General features: G+C 40.3%; 1 protein-coding gene across 3 annotated transcripts in view; it reads left to right on the forward strand.

The window, feature by feature from the left end:
• The window catches only part of slit3 (slit homolog 3 (Drosophila)), a 399,629-nt gene that overhangs the window by 259,267 nt on the left and 113,697 nt on the right, over positions 1-26,665 (forward strand). For all 3 annotated transcript variants that reach the window (XM_057849631.1, XM_057849630.1, XM_057849632.1), the window contains 3 exons: positions 15,928-15,999; positions 20,827-20,990; positions 23,803-23,947. In XM_057849631.1, the coding sequence (XP_057705614.1) occupies positions 15,928-15,999; positions 20,827-20,990; positions 23,803-23,947 (381 nt within the window). The remainder of the gene's footprint in view (positions 1-15,927; positions 16,000-20,826; positions 20,991-23,802; positions 23,948-26,665) is intronic.

The raw sequence follows: 26,665 nt of genomic DNA on the forward strand, positions 1-26,665 counted from the left end.
ACATCCAGCCTTAATTTCCTCACTTCTATTTCTTCCTTACCTCTCATTTGTTCAATTTCCCTTGTTTAGAAACTTCAATTACATCCAATTTCTCAAAATCTTCCATATGTACTCCTTTACACCTTCCTTGCATTCTTCTTTTTGGCCTTCCCTCTTACCTACTTTACTTTCATACACCCTACCTTTAATTCCTTTATTCCATTTATTCCTTTTGAGTCTTTTGTTCAACCCTTCCTCTTTCCCTTAATCATACTTCAATTTTCAACTTCTCCAAATCTCCCTACTTCCCTTTGTGTCTTCCTTCATCCGTCCCCTCAACACTCCCTCAAACCTATCATCTCTTCCTTTGCGCTTCATTCTACTCATCCTCCTTGTTCCCTTATTCCTTCCGCTCTTCTAGTTTAACTGTGCTTTCCTCCCTGCCTTTCTACGCTCCATCCATCTCATTCCTTCGCTCCCTCCCTCCTTCCCCTCCTTCCATGCTTCTGCCAAACCGCACGGAATGGCAAAACGACCACCATCCAGCATTTCCAGCCATGTTCTGCGTGTCAGCTAATAGGAAGCAAATCTCCTCGTGGTTTCCAGCAGCAACATTCATCCGTCGGCTGCTCACACAAACAATCATTTACGTCTAAAGGGCTCATACCCCGAATTCAGTCTTTCTTCCAAGAACTTCCTCCACGGCTTCCTTTACTGTCGTTTTCGCTCCACTATTCTCAGAAGGATGATGAACTCAGGAGTGAATTCTGCACATTTACGTTTCCAAACACTACAAGTCAAACGTTTGCGCGTCTGATGTGAACTTAAAAGCGTGGCAAAAGGGAAGAAGCGGTTGTAAATACCTCGGCCGCTAATGATCTCGGCCCCTGCTGCGCTTTTTAGCCTTCAGCCTTCCCAGGGTGGTTTCCAATGGCAACCTTGTGGAAATGTCCATTGCGGGACACTGTCTCTTCACTTTATTAAAGCGCCACACAATGTTATGTATGGATGCAGCTACACAATGCAAGTCACAATAAGTGGTGGTTACAAAAAAAAAAAAAACTAGTAAAGTGGATGGTAAGCCCCGTGGGAACATTGAAAAGGACTCAAGTTAACCACTAGAAGCACTTAACTTCTCAACTCAAAGGTCCTCAAAGTGCAATGAAAACGTCAACTTCCTTGTCAAAGGAAATGAATGGCAGATGAGAAGCTTTTTCATGATTTAACCCATGATGCCTGAATTCACATTTAACAAATATGCATCAAAAACTAATGGGGGAATTCAGTAAAAATACAATTTTTTTTTTCTAAATAAAAAATAAACACATTAAATAAAAAACTGATATAAAAATAAGTAAATAAATAAATAGAAGGAAATACAGGAAATGAATTCAAAAAATAGATAAATAAAACTATTTGAAAAATATTAATTTTCGAGAAGGAAAAAAAAAATGAATGGATTGATAAATTCATTTGTTTTTTTTTTTTTGATTCGTTATTCTTTTTAATTATATTATTATTTTGTTTTAAATTTTCTTTCTATAGTTACATCTAATTAAAAAAACTTTTAAAAACTTTCAACTCCCTCCACAGATTTTCTATGGGGTTGAGATCTGGAGACTGGCTAGGCCACTCCAGGACCTTGAAATGCTTCTTACGAAGCCACTCCTTTGTTGCCCTGGCTGTGTGTTTGGGATCACTGTCATGCTGAAAGACCCAGCCACGTCTCATCTTCAATGCCCTTGCTGATGGAAGGAGATTTTCACTCAAAATCTCTCGATACATGGCCCCATTCATTCTTTCCTTTACACAGATCAGTCGTCCTCGTCCCTTTGCAGCAAAACAGCCCCACTCAAAATCTCTCGATACATGGCCCCGTTCATTATTTTCTTTACACAGATCAGTAGTCTTGGTCCCTTTGCAGGAAAAACATCCCCAAAGCATGAAGTTTTCACCCCCTTGCTTCACAGTGGGTATGGTGTTCTTGGGATGCAATTCAGTATTCTTTCTCCTCCTGAGAAAGAACCTGTGTTTCTACCAAAAAGTTCTATTTTGGTTTCATCTGACCATAACACATTCTCCCAGTCCTCTTCTGGGTCAACCAAATGCTCTCTAGCAAACCGCAGACGGACCTGGACGTGTACTGTCTTCAGCAGGGGGACACGTCTGGCAGTGGAGGATTTGAGTCCCTGGTGGTGCATTGTGTTACTGATAGTAGCCTTTGTTACTGTGGTCCCAGCTCTCTGTCGGTCATTCACTAGGCCCCCCCGTGTGGTTCTGGAATTTTTGCCCACCGTTCTTGTTATCATTTTGACGCCACGGGGTGAGATCTTGCATGGAGCCCCAGATTGAGGGCAATTTTCAGTGGTCTTGTGTGTTTTCCATTTTCTAATATTTTGCTCCCACAGTTGATTTCTTTACACCGAGTGTTTTACCCATTGCAGATTCACTCTTCCCAGCCTGGTGCAGGTCTACAATTTTGTCTCTGGTGTCCTTCGACAGCTCTTTGGTCTTGGCTATAGTGGAGTTTGGAGTGTGACTGACTGAGATTGTGGACAGGTGTCTTTTATACCGATAATGAGTTAAAACAGGTGCCATTAATACAGGAAACCAGTGGAGCCTCGTTAGACCTCGTTAGAAGAAGTTAGACCTCTTTGACAGCCAGAAATCTTGCTTGTTTGTCGGTGACCAAATACTCATTTTCCACTCTAATTTGGAAATTTAATTCTTTGAAAATAAAACAATGAGATTTTGTGATTTTTTTTCCACATTCAGTCCCTCATGGTTGAGGTTTACCCATGTTGACAATTACAGGCCTCTCTAATCTTTTGAAGTAGGAGAACTTGCACAATTGGTGGTTGACTAAATACGTATTTGCCCCACTGTATACTGTGAGCAATTTTACCACAGAAAATGGTGCTTGAAATTAGGGTGCGCTTGTAAACGAGTACAAGACTTTTCCCGAGATTTTACAGGTAAATTTTGGGTGCGCGTTATGTACGGGTGCGCGTTATATTTGGGAATCACGGTAGTATTTTTTATCAATACCAAATTTTTTTATGTACGTATGTATTCCTCCAGTCCTTTATGTATATTTGTTCACTCTTTGGCTGCCGTTGACAGCGCTTAATGTGCATTCGCTGCCACCCACCCCGTTCAAAGGGATTGGACGTGTATTAGTGACTCATTTCAATTCACAGCAGAAGGATGATTGGACGCCACATGATTAGATGTGTAGCATCATGAATGACACTGAAAGAGTTCAATTCGAACTCAGACATCAAGGTGTCAAACGCAAGAAGTTCAATTTGTGAGTTGGAAGGTGTGTGGGGATGCATATTAAGAGTGGGAACCTCTTGGTAACTCACGATACGATACGATTTGCGATACAAAGCTCAGGATAACGATGATCTGACAACATGGCGATATAACGATTATCGATGCATTGGTCAGGAAATCATTCTAGGATATTGTACAAACAACTAATAAACAGAAATACAAGCTTTTGCTGTAAATTGGAATGAGTTTATCACTAGTAGACGTTCAATCCACTCGAACTGGGAGGGTGGCAGCGAATGAACATTCGTTCATTCGCTGCCATCCCTCCCATTTCAAACTGATTGAACGTCTATGGCCGGTAGTGGCAGCTAATGAGGTAATTTTGGGCCATTTAAAGTCATTTACTTGTTGATTTTCAGTTACATCCTTTTGATTTTGGGGTATTTTTATGGGTCTCTTCCTGTTTATTTTGAGTTACAGAACAGGAAATGAATAGGCAGTGACTCAAACTCAACAGAAAATGACCTGTAAATGCCCTAAAATGAACAGCAAGTGAGCTGTAAATGCCCTGAAAATCGGACAGAATGACTCTGAATGCTCTGGTTTCGAATGAACGAATGTTCCCAGTCTAAATGGATTGGGTGTCGAGCACCATCAGTGCAGCCTTAAGCCTGAGTTATACTCCCGCGTTGCGGTGACGGCGTAGCGACTACGGCGTCATTCGACATTCGATAGTTCTGCGGTGAGGGAACGCGTTGCTCTGTAATTCACCGCCAAGCCACTAGAGGGATGTGGCGTTATGTTTGTACGGTTTTGGGGCATGCTTGTTTACTTCCGCTAGTCGGAGAAAAAATAAACAATGCAAGATGGAACTCTTGAAAAATAAATATTCTGCTCATCAACACTGAATAAATATTGAACATACAAATGTTGACGGGCAGGCGACGCAGAAGACGGTTTCGAGGCGGTCTGGCCGACATTTGATGCCGCACAGAGAGTTTTAGACTCGGGTGGAGAGAGCTAGCTGTGGGGGCTAGCTTCAAACTGGCGTCGAGCACTGCGTTCAAGGTCTGCAAAGCCCTCCAGCCTGATTTGTTTGCCGTGTCCTACAACCAGCCAGTGGGAAGCCATAGCAGATTTCTGGCGTCTAGGGAACTTCCCAAACTGCGTTGGGAGGCTTGATTTTAAGGTTATCATAAAAAGCACCGAGGCACTCTCAATCAGTGATGATGTGTGTGTGAACTGTCTGTTATTGAAAATTAAAGATCACAACAACTCTTTTGACACCAAATCTGTGCTTTATTCTTCATATACTTGAAACATATGTACACAGTAAATGATGAAGTGCACCAACCAAAAATACGACATAAAGTGATAAAAAGTTGGCAGTTTTTGGCCGACTGGGTCACCGCTTCGTGTGGCCACTCGATTCCGAACACCCACGTCTCGGTGGTTCTTCCATTTTTTTTTTTTTCCGATCGCCGACCTTGCCATTTGGCAATCACAATAATAATGTCTTGACGAGACTTGCTCTTCGATTATACTCCCGTCGGCTTGGTGTATTTTTGCGTGTAGAAAATAATGTTTGATTCTATTCTACAATGGCGGTGTTTTTGCGGTAAACCGGAAACAACAGTCTGAGCGGACCAATCACAGTCCGTTTTCGTCACGTCATACATGTCTAGGTGACGCGAAGGTTAGAAAATTCGAGAGGCGCGCGTAAGCCTACGGCGTAGGGTCGTAACTCGATTCTTCCTTGACGGCGTAGGTCTGACGCGGAAGTATAACTCGGCCTTTAGAGTTAACTGAGACACCATTATGGTGGAAGATTTGGGTACCAACTTGTTGGTTCATTTTTATTTATTTATTTTTTTAGACATTGACACCTTTTCAAAACGATATCTCGATTCATGGCAGGTCATATCGATAACCTTTTGGGATACAAAATATCACGATATAACACCATTTCAATATTTTTGGCACACCCCTAATGCATATTGTTGTTTGGTGTATTATTCATAAGATAGAACAATTTGAAAAACTACACGTAATTACAGCAAGGACGCATGAACAATTAAATAGGAATTAACATTGAGGAATGAAAAGTATAAGACAGCAAATATTCCATAAAGCATAAAATAATAATCATGAAATAATTAAAAAGAGGAGGTCAGGTAAAAGTAATGAATAGACAATTTATGAATATTTTTCACAGTATAATTTGCAGTAATTAAATCATTATCTGGCTTCATTTTCATTTTAAAATGTATTGCATATTTTAAAGCTAGAATAAATGTACAAAGTATGTGAGATAGACCTCCAAGCCACTTGGAAAGGTGGGGAGGGGGTGGGGGGGGGGGGGGGGCAATTGAATTCAAGTAAAGTGTGATGAAAGCAGTCAAGTGGCGCTGTGTGTGCCACCGCCTTCTCACCCTCATCATCAGGCTTTAATGACGCCCGGGTGAGGATGCTAAGAGCTCTTCATCAAAACTCAAAGAGCTCTTTCAGCTCTTTTGAGAGTTGGAACCTTTTGGCCGCTCATGTAGGATAACATTAACACATACAAGTGTAGGATTTCCTCACTTCATACTTGAAATGTGTATTTCTTGATAAACGGCATACATGTACAAGCGACAAAAATATTATTCACTGGTACAGTCTGCATAAAATCACGATTCCGATGATACCAAGATCATTATTCTATGACGGGTAATAACAAATATATTGTTGTTGAAAGGTCAGGAAATTAGAGCTAGTTTTGGTCAGCGAGTGGAGTATAAATCAGTCGGATCTGACTTTGTGACCCATTTTGCTATTACGATGGTAAAAGTAGTAAAGGCCTTTAACTTGCTTATTTTTTCACTGAATGTAATAAACGAGGTTATTATTGTCGGCACATTCCTCATAACAGTTGGTGACTTGGGCCGCACATTGGCAAATAGGCGTCCTTTAAACAGCCCCAAAATCTGTCAAAATGAAAAATGGCGATGAAGTCAACAGAGTGATTTAGTTAGCAGAGTGATTAGCACGTCCACCTCACAGTTCTTAGATAAAGGGTTCAATCCGGCCTTCCTGTGTGGGGTGTGCATGTTCTCATCATACCTGCATGGGTTTACCAGGTCCTCCGGTTTCATCCCACATCACAAAAACATGCATGGTAAGCTGGTTGAACACTCCAAAATTGTCACTAGCTATGAGTGTGCGTGCTACTGGTTATTCGTGTCCTTGTGCCCTGTGATTGGCTGCACCCCGCCTACTGCCCATAGTTGGCTTGATAGGCTTCAGATTCCCGATAAGCGGCTTGGACAATGAATAACTGTATTTACATTTTGACAAGGAATTTTGCTAAACAAACAGCCTACAACTTAGTTGACAAATAATACAAATTTGAAAATTAGGCCAATTTTAGGCAATTCACCCACACGTTTGTTCACCAAAAATTGAAAATGAAGCAAATAAGAACGTTTCCCTTCTTGTTTGTATACTGTGCTCCACTCGCCAACATTTAATTGCTTCCACCACAGCCTAATACAAAACTTAAACGAGACTCCATCCATGCCATTCCATTTCCCACTGATCTAATGGACCGTAAACCCACTTAACCACTTGTTGCTAACGTACAAGCAGTTGATTATATTTTTATAATGCGGGAACATCTGCTCATAGATGAGAACTAATGCTAGAGATCGGAATTGAGAATGATGGTATTGAACAGTGAGTCAATGTCGCTTATCAACGCCATCATAAGGTCACGTCGTTGTATTTGGCCTCTAATTCAGAAGCTCGCCGCATATATTGACCTGCGTCTGACGAGCCCGATTGAGCGTGATCGAGACTAATAGGAAATTCACTTTATTACCCACGTGTACACTCACATTTCCTGAAACTTAAATTAATTCAACTGTCAATGGCACAGGAAGAAACATGGTATGGTAATAAGGATGACATCATGATACATGAGGATGGGCTGACAGTGCAATATTACTGCAGGAGTTGTTGTTTGATGTTCAATACCCAGGTGTGAGTCAGACTGGGTTGCACAGAATATGTGACTCTTAACTTATTGGCTGCCATTGACGGTGTTGGATGCACCTGAGTTGCTCTAAAAATGATCTGTTTTTACAATGACTGCATGGTAACTTTGGCATATTACCACTTATAACACTCAAACTAAGGAACCACATATACCTGTCAACTCAAGGCCATTGGCAATCTTACAAATAGTGACGTATGCCCTTACAAAATGTTTACTAATCTTACGTTTTATATAGCGTGCAATATGAAACAAAAATAAAAAAATAAATAATAAAATAAGTTAACTTACCTTTGAGTCAGGGAACATTTCTTCTGCTAATTCTGAGAAGTGATCAGCAATAGTTGCAGGTAAATTGTGTTCAACAACAAATTGGCAGAATAAAATCTTCGCTTCCGTCACAGCATCCGAAGACTGCGTGGTTTTGTTTTGTGGTAAATATATTTCATTGATAGGTTTGTAGCTTTTCATTCCGCAGCCTGTATCTTTATGACCTTTTGTCTCGAAGTGCTTTCTGAAATCGTAGAATCCTGATGCCGAAACTTTAATTTTCAACCCACACGGTGAGCAAAATGAATACTGTGGTCCTTTTGAAGACTCTTTTATCCATCCAGCATATTCACCAGTTTGTGTCTCCCATTCTGGTAGATGGCGTCCGTGGGCAACAGTTTTTCTTTTCTTATGAGCTGGTTCATCCATATTTCTATCACGTTTGTATCAACTACGTGACTACTGCGAGTCACGAAATGGTGGCGCAAGTGCAAGTGCAGTCACGTGATCGTAAGAAGCAGACGCTAAGCTCAACGCGCAATTGTCGCGAGCAAACGGCTGCAGACTAATTCGGTGCATTGTCTGGTTGCCGAAACGGTGACAAAATCAGAACGCAGAATAAAAAACGTAATGCACGAAAAACAGACAGATTTTACGTACACATTAAACGTACACAATTAAAAATCAGTGCTCACTTGTACAAATTACTTCTAATTCCTAGTGATATCATTATCATATCATTGCTGTCTAACCGCTCAAAGTGTACAGACGCACATTCTGAGCTCCTGAAAGCACGCTCCTATCTTAACTGATAAGCGCTCAGGGCCGGGACCAGCCTGAAAAATACGACTCCAGTATGACTCGGAAAACTCTGAAACCTGAGGATCTGGATGAAATCAAATCCTCCATCCAGAAAATAGTGGCCTCTCTGACCAACCTGGAGGCTTCTCTGACTAACCTGATTCAAAGCCAGAATCGGGAAGTCATGAAAGAATTACAGCTGATGTGCTCTGAAAACGAGAAGCTCAAGCAAGTGGTTGAGGAGAAGGAGGCTCGCATCAAAAGGCTGGAAATTCTGGCTGATGATCTCGACCAAGGAAGACGCGCAAATGATCTCATCATCTCTGGATTACAGCTGAAGCCCAGATCATATGCCGAGGCCGCTCGCCCACCTGTGGCTCAACAGGCAATTGCCAAGCTGCAAGCATTTGGAATAAAGGTGGACCCGCAGGACATCCGTCACTGCTTTCTACTCCCAACTGGGGGGAGACGACCGGCGACGGTGGTCGTGAAGTTGGCAGCCCACAAGAGCAAGGTTGCCCTGCTTGACCAGCGCCACCGCCTGAAAGGAACGAAGATTTTTATGAATGACAACTTGATTCACCGAAATGCCCACATAGCGAGAAAAGCACGTCAGCTCAAAAAAGAGGGGAAAATTGCCAGCACCTGGGTCTCTGATTGCAAAATCCTTGTCAAGTCGCAAGACATGAAGATAAGAGTCGTGAGAAGCCTGGAAGAGCTGACCTCATTCGAAAATTAATGATGACACCTGTTACCACCTTTTGGATGACCAGATTGATGAGTACCATGATGACCCAACTGATAATCTTGATCCTGACCTCAACTTTTACAATAACATGTCGAACAGCTGTAAGTACTACACAGCGGAACAGTACTACAATTCCATGGATGTGGACGGTAAGCTGAAACAAATCCACTTCAATGCCAGGAGTCTATACAAAAATTTTGAAAGCATTGAACTGATCAAAACATTGAAAACATGAAAAAAGATCTCTAAACTCAAGACTGGAATGATGTTTACAATGCAAACCCACGAGACAAAGAATGCAAAACAAACCTCGGATGACCAAGACGCTTATCAACGCTTGCAAAAAGAAAACAGCGCTGTATGAGTATTGTATCTCCCAAGGACAGGGCCTGCGAGGAGAAGTTTAAGAAATAAAGAAATACGCTAAACTGGACATCAACTGAAACAATGAACTAGAGCTGAAACGAGTACTCGAGCAACTCGAGTAACTCGAGTTTAAAAACTGATCCGAGTAATTTTATTCACCGCGAGGAATCGTTTAATTTTGCCAGCTCTAAGCATCACGTTTTGCCTGGACTACTTTTAATGCAGGACAACGCGCTGATGTCACGTGCGTAGAGGAAGAAGCAATAAAAAAAATATAAAAAACCTTTCTGCAGCCAACAGCCACTACAAACTATGCCGTCGTTGCTAAAAACTAGCCCGCATGATGCGGTGGTAGCAGGTAGAATCTGATGCGTCTCATATATATCACATGTATGTTGAACTAGATGCAAAATGACAGACTCGGCCGCGTCTGGGCAGCGTTAGTAAAAAGCCGCCATCTTAAAGCAGTAGAGCGCTAAACGCTAAGAAAGAGCGCTAAGCGCTGATAAATAAGATTAACGTTACTGTCGCTACTAGCTCACGTAACGTTAGCCCTGCGGAGGCTAGGTTTCAATTAATTATGACCACTGTCGATGCGTGGCTAACTTGTCTTACATACAGGCTTTAACATAACATAGCATTGTGGAGTGATGAGGGTGTAAAATAAAAACTTAATCATGCTAACTATCAATTTTAGCTTAGTAGTCATTGCTGGATAAAACACCAAGTAGCACTGGTCCCTAATGTGCTCCAATACAGCCTGTATCATACATTTATTTTGAACACTGCAAAAACTCAAAATCCTATCAGGACTTACCGTTTAGACTAACTTAAAACTTAACTAGAACTTAAAAATGGCTTGACTCAAATAGAAATTCAATTGAAACACGTGGGAAAAAATCCTAACTTTTAAGTGATGTGTGTCATCAAGCGTAACGGCATTTTTAGGTAAGATATATATATTTTTAAAAAATTTAATAAGATCAAAAAGTTTTTTGAGTGAAAGCAGTGAATTAGTCTTTTTTTTTTTTAAATTCTAGTTACATCTGAGATGCAATTGTTGGCTGTTTTCAACAATATACATCGAAAATAAAGACATTGATTGACTGAAAATGGTTCAAGATTAGATGAAATGTCTTGTTTTCTCATGTATATTTATAATTGCTCTTCACCTAAAAATATATTTGTTTTATCCGATTACTCGATTAATCGATAGAATTTTCAGTCGATTACTCGATTACTAAAATATTCGATAGCTGCAGCCCTACAATGAACCCACTCAAATTGACAATATGTGAAATTCCATGGCAATCAATGACTTTTGAATGATATGTGGAAAAAAAAATAAAAATAAAAACTGATAATAACTGGACTGTAACACAAACATGCTTGACTGTGCGTCCCGGGCTGTTGGGGGAACTGGTATCGATAAGCATTTGCTTTTTCCCATCTTTCCTTTGTCTGTCATCGTCTTTCTTTCGGGCAAATTCCACACTCTGAAACTGTCAATGATTATGATGATGATGACAATGACAATAAATTCATTCATTCATTCATAACAGGTCACTTTCTGTTCAGACTGGGAAATTTCCAGGTCACTTCCTGTTGGATGTGGGACATTTCCGTGTCACTTCCTGTTGGATGTGGGGCATTTCCGAGTCATTTCCTGTTGATTTAGTGGCTTTTCACGATCACTTCCTGTTAATATCGTGTAATTTTCTCCTGATTTTGCAGAATTTCCACATTATAATGAAATAATAATAAATAATTTCCGAGTCAGTGCCTGCCGATATCGTGTCTGTTTCAGTTGAATTTGTGTCAGTCCTAGTCCAATCCCTGTTGATTAAGTGTCACTTCCTGTTGATTTTGGGGCATTTCTGAGTCACCTCCTGTTGATTTTGGGCCATTTCAAGGTCACTTTCTTAAATGAGCTTATTTGTAAATCAGCTGCTGTTCCTCTTTGACAGAGAGGAACAATAAAAACTAAAATGACCAATTAATCAGTTGATTTATTTAACAAATAAATTGACAAACTGAACATATACTGTTTTATGAGAAGGTAATCAGTCGTCAAAAGGACAACTGATCAATTGCTTGAATGATGTTTCAGTGCCATTGACAGCCCCCCTTCCAGTCAAAATCAAATGGACGTCTAATGATGTCAATGGGACTGAAACATGATCATTAAGTGCCATTTATCCCATTTAAAATGGATTTGATGTCTATCACTGTAAATGGCTGTGAATTAACTCAGTTTCGCCCAGTCAATGCCATCCAAGCGTGTTTTAAACATCCAATGTGCACATTTATGTGTGGCTTCGACCTCCGTGTGCAGGTTGCGGTAAAGAAACACACGATAACATCACTTGCCTGCATCCGCCCTCCCTTTCTGGTGCAACACACATACACGCCAGGGTGTGTTGCCTCTAAAGAGTCTCCTCCATCAATGACTGCAGAGGCCATTTTACTGCGTCGAATGGAGCACTACGTAGACAAGAGGTCGTTCATTGAAGTAGCTTGCAAAGACACACACACATTCTTTCTTTCTTCTTCTTCTAATTGATGCTGCACATATTTTCAAAATTTGCAGGAATGCTTTGACAAAGTTGGTCAGCAAAATGAATCGGAACATTTTGACAACGACCCTTTGTAACTTGCAATGAGCATGTTAGTGGAGCGGGCAGTCACCCTCTTTGACACAAAAACTTAGGACTTACCGAGGAACTAAAGTTCATCATTTGCTGACTTCACATCTGTTTCCATCATATGTAACACAGGTTCAGCCCACTGCTATGCATTCGCAACGACATTCAAATTGGTAAAGCATTAGCACTGATGCTCATTCACCCTGCCAGTCATACTCTAATCTCTCCTGTTCTCCCTCTTACTGTCAAACATAGACTGCATGTCTGTTATCGTTGATGAGAGCCAATGAGTTAATTAGACAAAAATAAGGCAAAATCACCTTGGCTTGCTCCCTGGAATTTTGCGGTGAGACTGCAACTTGACACAATATTATAATTTGACTTTTGTAAACAAAACAAGAGCATGCTGTCTGAAATCCACGCAACAATTCAAAGTAATTTCATTTCCACTAAGAAATCTTGTTTTTTTGGGACAACACAAACGGCACACGAGCCAGCCGCCATTTCAACTACAAGCCCACGTGAAACTTGATATAAAAATGATCTTGGCTGTTTATTTTGACAAATTCCGAACAGTCACAACTGTATTAAGGCGGAGATGTTTAAGTGTAGGGGTGGCTTGAGCTGGGAGGAAACTTGACAGGGAAATTGTAGTAAGGAGCGATGATTGTTATTCCACAATTAAATTATATAGACTGGCTGGAATCACCCCTGACAGGGCCAATGTGTGCCCGTGTTTGGAAGTGAGTGAGAGTGAAACTCAATCCCCCCACCAAGGCCACGGAGGCTCTGTCTGCCGGTCAGGAATATGTGGAAAAGCCCGTCGGAAGGACGCCGGTATTAAAGGAAAAGACCAGTAGTAAGATCAACAGTGCGCAGCTCACGGTGTATTTTGGGGATGAGCGGGTGTTAGCGTAAACACGGAAACTCCTGCGTAATGAGTCCATTTGGACCACTTGGGACAACATTGACATCAAACAAACCACAGCAGGCGCAGGCTGTGCTGTGTTTGGATGTTTGTCTGCTACCTTTTGCAGGCTGTTTTGAAATCAATGCGTTCATTGTGGGAATTGGATCGTTTTTTTGTTGTTGTTTTTTTATATCACTGTCTTCGTGTCAATATTTGTCCTGAAAGAGAGTAAATGGGTTTTGTGAACATGTCTTTCATGGTAAGGTGAAGATAAACTAAGCTAAGATGTATGGTTTCTCTTATATTTTACTGACAAGCTGTCATTTTAACCTAAGTGACCATGTTATAACACATTTGTGACCTACTGTAATACTGTTTTAATATAGCAATTACAAATTATTATTATAATTTTTTTTTAATATATATATTATTCGCTGAATATCTTCCAGTCAAATTGAATTGGACGTCTAGTACCATCAATGACAGCCAATGATCTAATTTGTGATGTGATATATTTGAGCGCTAGTTGAATATTTTTCATCAGCACATCCGCATGAAGTGCTTTTTGGACACATTTGGCTGTCCCATGGGTGTAATGTTGTAAAAAGCCATCTTATGAGCTTTCAGCGACCTGAAAAAAAACTGAAGAAAAGCCTTTTGGTCCCCGCTGAGTTGCTTTGATGGAGCAGCTTTATGTCTTTGTGTCTTTACCTCCACTTTCTCTTGTTGTGCTGCTTTATTTTCAGGCATGAGGACTCTTGGAAATCAATAGTGTTTATGTTTGAGAGTTGCCAGCGTGTGTACATTATGGCTTTGGTCATTAATGCAGTCAACTTTGTGTTTCGAGCGACACGATGGAGATACAAAAGGGAAGAAAGTCAAAGCCAGGGCAATAAATGTAAACGTTTGGAGTGAATTGATGATATATTTCTCTATTTTAATGTTTTTTGGTTCAATTTGAGGTATGAGTCAATTGCTTTCTCGCGTTAATTGCCCCAACATAGTGTTAGGAACACTACGAAATGGAATAGTTGTAGTATAATATTAATAATAAGAATTTTAAATCTTATAATAATAATAATAATAATAACAAGAAAATTTGAGACTTTGCGCACCTCCACCTTCCACTGTAGGATCCACCAAAAATGTTCAATTGGGTTGAAGTCTGGAGACATGCTTGGCCAGTCCATCACCTTTACCCTCAGCCTCTTCAGTAAATCAGTGGTCATCTTGAAGGTGTTTTGTCATTGTCATGCTGGAACACTGCCCTGCAACCCAGTTTCTGGACGTAGGGGATCATGCTCTGGTGCAGTATTTCACAGTACATGTTAGAGTTCATGTTTCCCTCAATGGAATGTAACTCTCCAACACCTCCAGCACTCATGCAGCCCCAGACCATGACATATTCACCACCATGCTTGACTGTAGGCATGACACACTCATCTTTGTACACCTCACCTGGTCGCCGCCACACATGCTTCCTGAGACCATTGGAACCAAACAAATTAATCTTCGTCTCATCAGACCATAGGACATTGTTCCAGTAATCCATGTGCTTTGTTGACATGTCTTCAGTAAACTGTTTGCAGGCTTTCTTGTGTACCATCTTCAGAAGAGGCTTCCTCCTGGGGTAACAGCCATGCACACCAATTTGATGTAGAGTGCGGCGTATGGTCTGTGCACTAACAGGCTGACCCCCCACCTCTTCAATCTCTGCAGCAATGCAGACAGCTCTCCTGCGACGATCTTTCAAAGAAAGCATTTGGACGACCAACCTTTTCTGAGTGGACCCTGCTCTTTTAAAACGCTCGATGATCTTAGCCACTGTGCTGCAGCTCAGTTTCAGGGTGTTGACAATCTTCTTGAAGCCTTGGCCATCTTCATGTAACGCAACAATACGTCTTCATAGATCCTCACAGAGTTCTTTGCCATGTGGTGCCATGTTGAAACTTATATAATAACCAGTATGAGAGAGAGTGAGAGCTGCACTACAAATTTGAACACACCTGCTCCCTATGCACACCTGGACCTAGTAACACTAACGAGTCACATGACATTTTGGAGGGAAAATGACAAGCAGTACTCAATTTGGACATTTGGGGATGTAGTTTCTAAGGGGTGTACTCACTTTTGTTGCCAGGGGTTTAGATATTAATGGCTGTATTGTGAGTTATTTTGAGGGGAAAATAAATTAACTCTACTATATAAGCTGCACACAGACTACTTTTCATTGTGTCAAAGTGCCATTCATATCTAATATCTGCAGAAATGCGAGGTGTACTCACTTTTGTGATACACTGTATGTTTTACAGATAACTCTTACATTTTTAAGAGTTCCGTTGTACACATTCAAGAAAAGAGATCTATGTTTTTTAGGAAAAAATCATACATTCTTTCTTTACATATATTTTGAAAAATATACAAATAATTTACAGAAAATATAAAATTTTCAGGTATATACCTGAAAATTTTGTTAAGTTTAAACCTATTATTTTGTGATGAACAACAAAAAATAGGAATATTTTCCAAAATCATATATAAAGGAAAGATAATTTTGTCTTCAATTTGAATAAGTTGTAAATTCCTATATAAAAAAAAAGATTTATGATTTAAGCTAAAAATGAGGGGTTTTTTTATATAAAAATTGGGCCACTACAGGAATAATGTCGTAAATAAATATTCTGTGATCGTCCAAATATTGCTCAGAATTTAGTATGAAGTTGCCATTTTTGTGGAACGATGCACTCCAGCGTGTCGATGATTGCATGTTTTTGCTCCCTTAGCATTACTGTGGATTGCTGTGACATTTATTGTGATGTGCATCAGCGCACGCTTCCTGGAACTCGGCTAATGAATCTGTTTTTCCTCTCTTGCATTTTGTCTCTCTCTCTTTCAGCACTCTCAACAACAACAACATCACCCTCATCCCACTTTCCAGCTTCAACCACATGCCCAAGTTGCGGACGCTGTGAGTACAAAACACACATTTGAGTTCACACGTTTAGATTCAAACTCATTCTCGGCCATTGACGGCAATAGACATCCGATTTTGGCAGTGAATGATCGCCAGCCAAACGTGATTGGATATTTGCCATCAGTGGCTTTTGTTAATAGTAGTTAATAGTTTTCTAGACCTGTTTCGGTACGTTATCTGATTGAGATCAGCCCTTCTCGTGAATTTTGGATTTCTGTGAGAAATGGCTGAATTTTAATAAACTAAGTTCTACCGCTAAATACTCAAGAACCGTGAATATACTCTTGTTCCATTTTCCTGAAATTGACAAAAAAGACTTTTCATTGTGACATTGAATCCCGCAAAACCCACCGAACACAATATCTGCGTCTGCTTCATGAGTATTTTTCTACTCAAATTTGAATGGCAGCTCCCATCTCTTGGCCAATCACAGAAAACTCGTCCGTGTACGCGGCAGTCCCGCCGCTCCAAATCAGCTGTACAAAATTGGATTTCGGGCTGCAAGCTGGCAGCAGATTGAGTGGCAAATCACCAATATCTTTAAATCAGACGATTTTGTGTTGTCTGTCAAAGCCGAGGGGTGAAGGAGCGCCTCCCGCTTCGGCTTCTTCTCCGTCAGCTTGCTTGTCGATAGTCGCTCCATCCTATCATTACCTCTGCCAAAGAACCTACGCTGTCATGTGTTGCAGAATTATAGGAATTTGTGCTTTTTGAAGAATTTTGAACTTTTAGTGAAGTCACCATTCTAGTTGGATCTGCCACGATGAATCGACTAATCGACATTTGTTCGATTTAGAAATCATTCAACAATTCTTTTTGATAGTCTTTTTGAACTTCGTAACTCATTTTTTCCGTTTCCCAATCCGATATGACTGGGAAGGGGTTGCAGTGATCTAGTGACCCAAAATCAACCTTACTTTCTATCGAAACTTGCATTTACGGTACATTTTTATCACTGGCTGCCATTGACGGTTATCCATTTGAACTGTGAGGGCTGGCAACGATCATTTTCCGCTAATGGCTCTCAAACATGATCAGTCACTGCTGAACAGTCATTGGCTGATCATGCACTACTCATAAAGGAAGTAACCCGGGAATGCCCCAAAATCAAGAGGAAATTACCTGTAAAATGCCCCAGAAACAAAATTATGTACTGTAACTTAAAATAATTGGGAGTGACACAAAATTACGGGTGTAATGCCAGGGTTTTCAAACCGGTCCTCACAGGCCCTGTGGGTCCTGGTTTTTCTTCATATCGATCTAGCATACCGTAATTTCCCGAATATAAGGCGCACCCGTGTATAACGCGCACCCCAAATTTACTTGTAAAATCAAGGGAAAATTATTGTACCTGTGTATGACTCACACCCTAATTTTAGCACCAATAAATAGAAGAATACAAGAAAACAGCTCGTGTACAGATACAGAAATGTCATTTTACTGACTGGTGAAACACAGCACAAGCATAGCACATTGGTAGTTCAAAACATTAACGTAAACTGACCATATGTAACTTCTCCAATTTACCAGAATCCAGGAGAAAACAAAACAGATGTGGCTTTTCTTTTAAAGGCTGCTGTATAACTTGCTTGTTTCATCATGATGAATAATTGTTTCTTCCATGGATAGATACGGTAAAATAAAAGTGAGGCTAGAAGTCAGAAAACCAAAAGCGTGCATCGTTGTAGACTAACAAGAGGAACTATTGTTATTTGGATTTGAGTTTCCCGAGGGACAGATATAGTTGACGGACACAGAAAGTCTGTGTTGTGTTACATTTGTTACGGTCCGAGTTGTGGAGCTGCAATAAACGTTGACTCAAATGAGTTTAAGAAACTACATTCTGTGCTCTATGAAGAGTGAAAAAGCAGAATTTAACACAGCTGAAATCATTCGACCAATCAGAGCGAAGTATTACCGTGTAACGAGTTATAACAGAATTCACTGGCGGAACTCATGTTGGCACGTTGTATAATTCCCGGGGGGGGGGGGGGGGGTATTTTGTTGCGGGAACAACTGGAAAGATAGTTAAATTCCGTGGGTTGCATGTGATACAGACATTGCCATTGTATTTTGTTGCAGCTTAAATGTCAATAAAGCAACGCAGATTGGCTCAGTTGTTTGATACTTCGCCTCCGACTCCTTCCCTAGCTCGCCACGACCGAAACAAAATGGTGACGTCACGTACCGTAATGGTCGGCAAAGGATCACTGCATACGTTTCTTCAACACAACGTGGCCGTGTCAATAAAAAAATAAATAAATCAGTCTTTATATATATATATATATATAATATATTTACATTTTTGTCTCCATCCCTGTACCCGTTTATAATGCGCACCATGATTTTACAAGTTAATTTTGGGGAAAAAAAGTGCGCGTTATATTCGGGAAATTACGGTAGACTGTTTAATCAATGAGGTTTCTGCTAAAACAAGCAGCACCTTACTGCAATCAACTGATTACACTTGTTTGACTTGATTACACACTAGATTGGTGCAAAGGTGTCGTCTTGTTTTGTTGGAACAAAACCGTGCACCCACTTGCACCCCTAATTAGGAGACCACCATTTCGGTTTTGCATGTTTGGTTTGGTTCACTTGTGTACTGTTTTGGTTTTGGTTTTATGCATTTTTTCGAAAGAAAATTTATTATTAGTGCGAGCAAAGCGCTGTGGGAGTTTCTGCACGGACGACTTAGGTGCAGGACTCTTAGGCCTCTGATTAAATATTTTAGACTTTACAGCTCGTAAAGTCTTGTAAATTACAGGCATGACAAATTCAAGAAAGAAGCTTGAGCTTAAAGGCTGTTTTATTTCACTACTGTTGGGCCGGGCTGCGTTGAGCGGCTGGCGGCGAGGTTGGCGGCACGGCGCTGGGCGCTAGGGTTGCCAGTCCCAGATTGGGCGGGACAACCAAGAATTTAGGAAGTTCTGACTAGTACCGCCGCGATGGTACCAATCAAAACATCCTAAATTCCAGGTAAAATATGTAGCACAGACTAAAATAGCATTCAATAACCTTATTTTAAGTCATTAGGTCAACTAATCGCAAAATAATCAGTGATTAATCACCTATTAAAACAGTAGTTTTTGTCAGTCCTAACTAGAATAGATAACATATACTGCATTTGTGTTTAACAGTTATAAAAATGTGTCCTACTAGCACACACACTCAGTATTGTGCTCCATGTTTTAATCCTAGTTGTCAGTAATTAAGGTCGTCTCCGGGGGTGGGCTGAGATGCGGCTATCTCTAGGCGGGGGTTTGACTATAAACTGGATTTATAATGGGAGAGCGGTATTAAAAGCCACTACCCCCGCTGCTGGCGTCAATGAGCCCATCTCTGTTCCATAACAGGATTTGTGCCGGGCTTTATTATAAAGGGAGGCCCGTCTTGTGAACGGCGAGATATCCCGGCCGGCGGATAATACGCTGACAAGACATCCTGCCATTTTTCTGCCCTCCTTCCAATCCGCCTCCTTGTCGTCGTCCTCCCTCGCGACTCTTAAGGTGTCTGCCTGCAGAGTCGCTAAGCTTCGCAGCTACAAATCCCTTAACTCATTCACTGCCATTGACAGTGATAGACATAAAATCCATTCCAGCTGGGATGGCTGGCATTGAGTAGTCACGTTTCAATGCTGTCTATGGCAGCCAATGAGTTATTTCAGCGAAAGCTGAACACGAAAAATATCCCAAAAAGTAATATTTTGTATTTTCAGGAAAAAAGTTTCAAGGAAAAAAAAAGTAAATATTACCGTATTGGCACAAATATAAGAAGGTGTTTTTTGCATTGAAATAAGACTGAAAAAGAGGAGGTCGTCTCATATTCACGGTCTAGACGTTATACCCATTCACGACGCTAGATGGAGCCAGATATCATTGAAGCGATGTTCTGTTATGACAGATCTCAGCTACTCTCAAGTTTAACCAGTTTGCATTATTTTATTGCAATGTTTTTCCTTATTCAAATTTGTTTCAAGACTAGTTACAGTTAGACTTCACTTTGATGGTTAATACACTCATTGCAATTTTGTTGATTTATCACAATAGATTGGTTTATTTACATTTCAAAAACCAGAAGCCATTCATTTATGAATGTGATTGCACTTTAGTTTACATATTTAAATGTTCAGATATTAAGATTTGAATGAAGAAAATTAAAATGCTTTTTCTCTCAAATATATTGTGTTATAATCATTTATTTCGGCTGTACTGTAATTATTTTTTGTATAAAAATTAATTTGGTGTTCAAAAAGTCTTTTTTCCAACTTGAGTCTTGAAAAAGAGGGGGTCGTCTTATAATCAGGGTCGTCTTATATTCGTGCCAATAAGGTACTCTAAAGAAACAATTTGTACTTGTTTTAAGAAAAATACATTTCATACTGTCAAGAAAAATGCTTTTTATGAAAAAAAAAATAGTGTATTGAAGAAAATAGCTAGCAAGCTTAGTGCTCTTCATAATGTTTTTTCATTAAAAAAAAAAAAACAGCATTTTAAAAAACATAAAAATATTGTCAACTCATCAAACAGTCAAAATGAATTGGAAGTCTGTCACTGTCAATGGCAGAGATGATGAACTCTGGAATTGGTGGTAGAGCAATTTTAGTCATTCCTAAACCCATTGCCATGAAATTACATAGAATAGATAAAACCATGTTTGAGTTAACAATACAATGAATCCATACAAGAACCAATGTTTGCAATTTCTAATTAACATTTTAATGTTTATACATTTCATCCAAGTATAAAATTAGGTTCCCTAATTACACTTCATTTTATAGTGAAAAAACAAAACAAAAATCTTCCCCCTCCTCCTCCTCAGTCGCCTGCACTCCAACAACCTTCACTGTGACTGCCACCTGTCCTGGCTCTCTGATTGGCTGCGGGCGAGGCGAGGCCTGGCGCCCTTCACTCAGTGCATCTCCCCCGCCCACATGAGGGGCCTGAATGTCCCCGATGTACAGAAGAAGGATTTTATCTGCAATGGTGAGTTTATAAGTGTGGCCGTAACTAGACCACGGCAATTTTATGATCGAGATCCTGCATGGAGAAAAAAAATTGGTGATCAGCCATAATGTATTTAATTGATCAAATGTGGCGGAAATAATGCCCGATAGAGGAAAGTTGCTGAAAAAGAGTTCAATGTTAATGCTGTTTTATTGCAAAGGACACAATGGACGATACCTTTCACGCGCTAATGGACATTAGCTTTACAGTATTTAACTAAAAAAAAATTATAACAACACCTTAGGAACTGTCATAGCAGTGTTGTTTTTGGCAGCCCTTTTAATTTTCATCTTAGTCTTTTGGATGAAAATACTGTTTCGTCTTAATCATATTTTAGTCACTTCAAAATGTGTTAGTCTTCATCTAATTTTTGTTGACGAAAGCTAGATGAAACCCAATTGTACCAGCTCTAGAATTGTGTCTAATTTTAGTCGACGATTACTCAAAATGTTTTCGTCTGTAAAATTCAAAAGTTTAAGTCCAAAAATAAAGGTTTCCAACCATTTTTAAATGAACATTGACAGACAAGCGAATATTGTAGCGTCTGCAAGGACAATGCCAACTTTGTGATGATACTACACACTCAGCAGGAAAGCTACATTCTTTTCAATTAATTATACCCACGTGGACGCCATGAACTGTTTGTTAAAAAAAAAAAAAAAAAAAAAGTTGCCTGAGACGCCCGCCACTCTAGATGCTAATGCAAACCCGAATGCTATGCTAACGGTACAGTTACATTTAGTGTGTGATGATCACTCAGCGCAGACATTTAAAGGTTAAAGCAACATTGCATATTCTCTCTTGCCAAGATAAGAAAACAAATCTTACCACGTGTTTCAAAACAAGCAAGCCTTGATAAGACACCGGGGAGTGTGTGTGGAGGTGGTGCAGTACATCACATGGGTGACACAACCAAACACTGCTACGATGCAGGCTATCTCCACAAACAATAAGAAAAACCCTTTGTGAACATATGGCGGAAACTGTAGTGCATTTTCGTCTCATCCTCGTCTTGTCAGACGAAAACTGGCATTCGTCTCATTGTGTTAGTCTCCCAAGACAAGATTATAGCTCATCATCGTCTTGTTGCCATGAAAAAAAATTGTTCTTCGACAAAAATTTTTCGTTATCGTCATCCTTGACAATGACTCACAGACAAGATATACAGTAGAACACAAAAATACCGGTAAGTAGAGGCGTGCAAAATTTCCGATTCTTAGATTATTTGCGATTCGGCCGTGAAAGATTCGAGAACGATTCACAAACATCAAATTCCGATTATTGAATTATACCAGGTAAAGCGGAAATAAAACACAGTCAGCGCGGTCTTCAGGACGCAATGAGGAACGGACCGAGAGTAAATATCATGTTCAGCACATGCCGCTAGATAAAAAAACAAAACAATAATACCTGACTGCGGCCGTCAGCCGCTACAAACAGCGCCCAGTTGCCAGTTGCTACAAACATCTGGCAACATACGGCTATGGTAGATATCACATATATCTAGAACTAGATGTATAATGACAGACGACGGCCGTGTTAGACCATATACCAAGAACTAGATGCGAAATGACAGACTTTCCCGCGCTAGTAAACAGGCGCCATATTAAAACAGTAGACTTCTCGAGAAGGCTCTGTTGTAGCAAACCTAATTACTTTTATCTTAAAAAAAAAAAAAAAAATCGGCAAAATCTTGACTTGAATCTATCTTTAAATGATGAAACAGTTTTAAAACTTTCATGTCGAAAGTAGACAGAAGGGAAATTATGGAATAATGGGAGCAATTTTACCAACTTTAACGGTTGATTCACAACATTAAATTATTTGAATGTAGTTTAAAGCTGCCGATACAGAATGGGGACTTGAGTATTTTATTTACTGTTTTTAACGGTTAACTTGATACTGAAATAGTAGTTTGTTTAGCCTGAGAGGATTTTTGAACAATTTTGGAACTAGTGTACAAAAAAATAAAAGTGTGTGTGTGTGTGGGGGGGGGGGGGGGGGTGCATCAATAATCGATTTATAATCGAATCGGAGCCTCTGAATCGTAATCGAATCGTTTGGTGCCCAAAGATTCCCAACTCTACCGGTAAGTTAGATCAACTTCTTCTACTTTTTCCTACTATGTTGTTGTCAGTGATTCTTTGCATTAGCCAAGGTGTGCACACTATCATGACCAAGAAAAAAAAAAATATTTCTTCAATCCAGTGTAGTTTATGTGTTTATATTCCTTGGTTTTAAAATATATTTTTTCTCTATTTTTATTTCATTTTTTCATTATTTTTGACAAGGTAATAAACAAATGTATGTCTAGTTTCAGTGCAGATTTTTTAAATACATCTACTAGTTTAAAAACGTGAAAAGAGGATCAGTCATAACTTTAGGAAGACCTATCCAAAACATCTTTGCTTAACTACATAATCACGGTCAAATACCTTTGCATCATTTTGAAGCCGTTAAACGCAACCCAACTCTGACTTTAACATCCTGTCATGGTCTCCCTTTTACCTTCGGTGTTATCGCAAAGAGCTCAGGCAGCTCAGCATTAAGGCGTCTATTCTAACTGTGACACCATGCAGAAAAGCGCATGTTCAGCCAAAAGAAAGGCTTTTCTTATCAATGTTTAGAAGCGCCTGATTCAGCTTGCAGCTAATGGACTGTCAGGCTGCTTTCTCTTTATTAGCCTCATCGCTTCTTCCTGCACGACCTGATCAGAATTCGCCGTGCTGTGAATTTCTGTGTTGAATATTTACATTTACTGATACGTTTTTGCGATTGCCTTCGTCTACAGGTCCCGTCCTCACAGAGCCAAGGACATGTGCGCCCCTAGTGGCAGTGTGCCCGCCCAGTTGCACCTGCAACAACAACATTGTGGACTGTCGGCGCAAAAGCCTGATGGAGATACCCAGCAACCTTCCGGAGGGCATCATGGAGATGTAAAAATGCTTGTTGAATTCACTTGATAATCATATCGGTACTCCTACACTGCGTAAGGATAATCTACTGGGAGATGCTTTCAACTTGATTTGAACTGTAGTCGAAGAAAATTACTTTTAAGTTGAGGTTGAATTTATATTGTGGACTCCTTCACCCACATAACAAAATACATTGTCCTCTTGCGGATTGTATCACATACATAATCCAACACAAAAGCTGCCTCTCAAGGAGGCACAAGCAGCTCTCACTTTAATACAGAAAAGTATGATTAGTCATTTACTGGTTGCATTATTTTCCCCCATTATTTTTAATGGTCTGAAAACCTAGGTTTCGAATCAGTATTGGCAAAAAAAAATCTTCTTTTTAAAAATGTTTTTTTTTTTTTTTTAATCAGATCAGAACTTTAAGAAAAAAAGCTAACAGTACAAACCTACATTTTTTTAGTTTTTGAATTAAGACCTAATCACACAATATATGCCTTTTTGCAAAATATACAACTTAAAAAAAAAACGTACAACTTCATTCTTGAAAATGTTATATTTTTTCTTCATAGACAATCCAAATGTTTCAATTTGTGTTTTTTTTCTAGGTAAAAAATAAATAATACCCAACTATTTCCCAGCAAGTTGGTGTTAAATATGTCAAAATGTCTACTTGGCATTTTGATTTACTTGCATATCTGTCCCAATACATCACTTGGGTCAATGTCAAATTTCTGCACGCTGGCAGTATGGATCATAGTGCATGCGCAAATCAAGTCAATGTCCCCCATGTTTCAATCATCATCTAATCGTCACCTCAGCCTTATAGATTTTTTCATTGTGCTGGAAAGTGACTTCCCTTTAATGTGTTCTATTGTGTTAAGCCTCTAAGTGCCTTTGTCTCAACCTTGTGTCACTTCCTGCAAAGAGGAAGAGGATATATCTCTTCCAATGTATAGTCTACATTGTCCTTACCAATATCTGCGCTTCCTTTAATTTGTAGATACCTGTACATTGGAATAATCAATTAGAGAGATGCATGCGAGCCAAGAAAACAACATGGCTGCATTCATGGTTGCAATCTGAATTGGGGAATTTGACGTCGACACCGAAATTTGTTTTAAAATGCTTAGCCCTGAATTTAGGCTTAAGGCTCCTTTTTGAGAGGGGCGGAGCTGTCAACTGATCACCACCTGGTGCTGTGTTGGCTCTGATGGTGGGGGAAGAGGCTGGCCAGACCTGTCAGGCCCAAATATATTTTGAGGGTCTGCTGAGAACATTTGGGAGAATCCCCTGTCAGAGAGAGACACCCAACTTCTTCCTTGTCCCGGGGGAGGTGGGGAACATTGAGTCCGAGTGGGCGCAGCCGAAGCGTTGAAGGTGTCTGGTTTGGTTGCCTCAGCATTGCATCTCTGCTTTTTGCAGATGATGTGTTACTGTTGGCTTCATCAAGCCGTGACCTCCAACTCTCACTGGAGCGGTTAGCAGCTGAGAGTGAAGTGGTTGGGATGAAGATCAGCAACTCCAAATCCGAGACCATGGTCCTCAGCCGTAAAAGCGTGGAATGCCCTCTCTGGGTCGGGGATGAGATCCTGCCCCAAGTGGAGGAGTTCAAGTATCTTGGGGTGTTGTTCAAGAGTGAGGGTAGGAGGGAGTGGGAGGGTGATAGGTGAAGCGTCTCCAGTATTGTGAACTCTTCACCGATCCGTCGTAGTGGAGGAGCAGAGCCGAAATGCGAAGCTCTCGATCAACCAGTCGATCTACATTCCTACCCTCACCTATGGTAACGAGCTGATCGTGACCGAAAGAACAAAATCCCGGATACAGGCGGCTGAAATTAGTTTTCTCCGCAGGGTGTCCGGGCTCTCCCTTAGAGACAGGGTGAGTAGCTCAGTCATCCAGAAGGGAGTCTGTGTCGAGCCGCTATTCCTCCGTGCTGAGAATAGCCAATGGAGGTGGCTTGGGCATCTGGTTCGGATACCTCCTGGACGCCTCCCTGGAGAGGTGTTCCGGACATGTCCCACCTGCGGGAGGCCCCGGGGACGACCCAGAACACACTGAAGAGACCATGTCTCTCAGCTGGCCTGGGAACACCTTGGGATCTCGCCGGAGGAGCTGGTTGAAGTGGCTGGGGAGAGGGAAGTCTGGGCTTCCATGCTAAAGCTGCTGCCCCCACGACCCGACCCTGGATTAAGCGATGGATGGATGGATGGATGGATGGATGGATGGATGGATGGATGGATGGATGGATGGATGGATGGATGGATGGATGGATGGATGGATGGATGGATGGATGGATGGATGGATGGATGGATGGATGGATGGATGGATGGATGGATGGATGGATCATTTTTGTCTTCTGCCGGATTGTTGTTATGAGTCAGTCTGCAAACAAGAGCTGAAATGATGATTGGACAACTAATCGATTATCAAATGAATCGACAAATATTTTGATAGTAATTTTAATGGCCAGAATTTTTATCCTCTCAAGGGCAAAGGTTTTCTTTGCTTTTCATTTTTATTTTTGCATTCATTTACTTATTTTGGTGAAAAAGAGGGGAAAACAGGAAATGTTCTCTCTTCTATTCATTTTCACATATATGTGTTGAGTTAAAAGAAAATAACAAGAAATGTCATTATTTTTGTAATGTTATTTATTTTTCTTTGGTCTTTTTATTTATATATTTTTTTGAAAATAAAAAAACAAAAACAGGAAAGAGGAAATATTATCCTATC

Source organism: Corythoichthys intestinalis, chromosome 11, assembly GCF_030265065.1.
Source record: "Corythoichthys intestinalis isolate RoL2023-P3 chromosome 11, ASM3026506v1, whole genome shotgun sequence".
NCBI lineage: Eukaryota > Metazoa > Chordata > Actinopteri > Syngnathiformes > Syngnathidae > Corythoichthys > Corythoichthys intestinalis.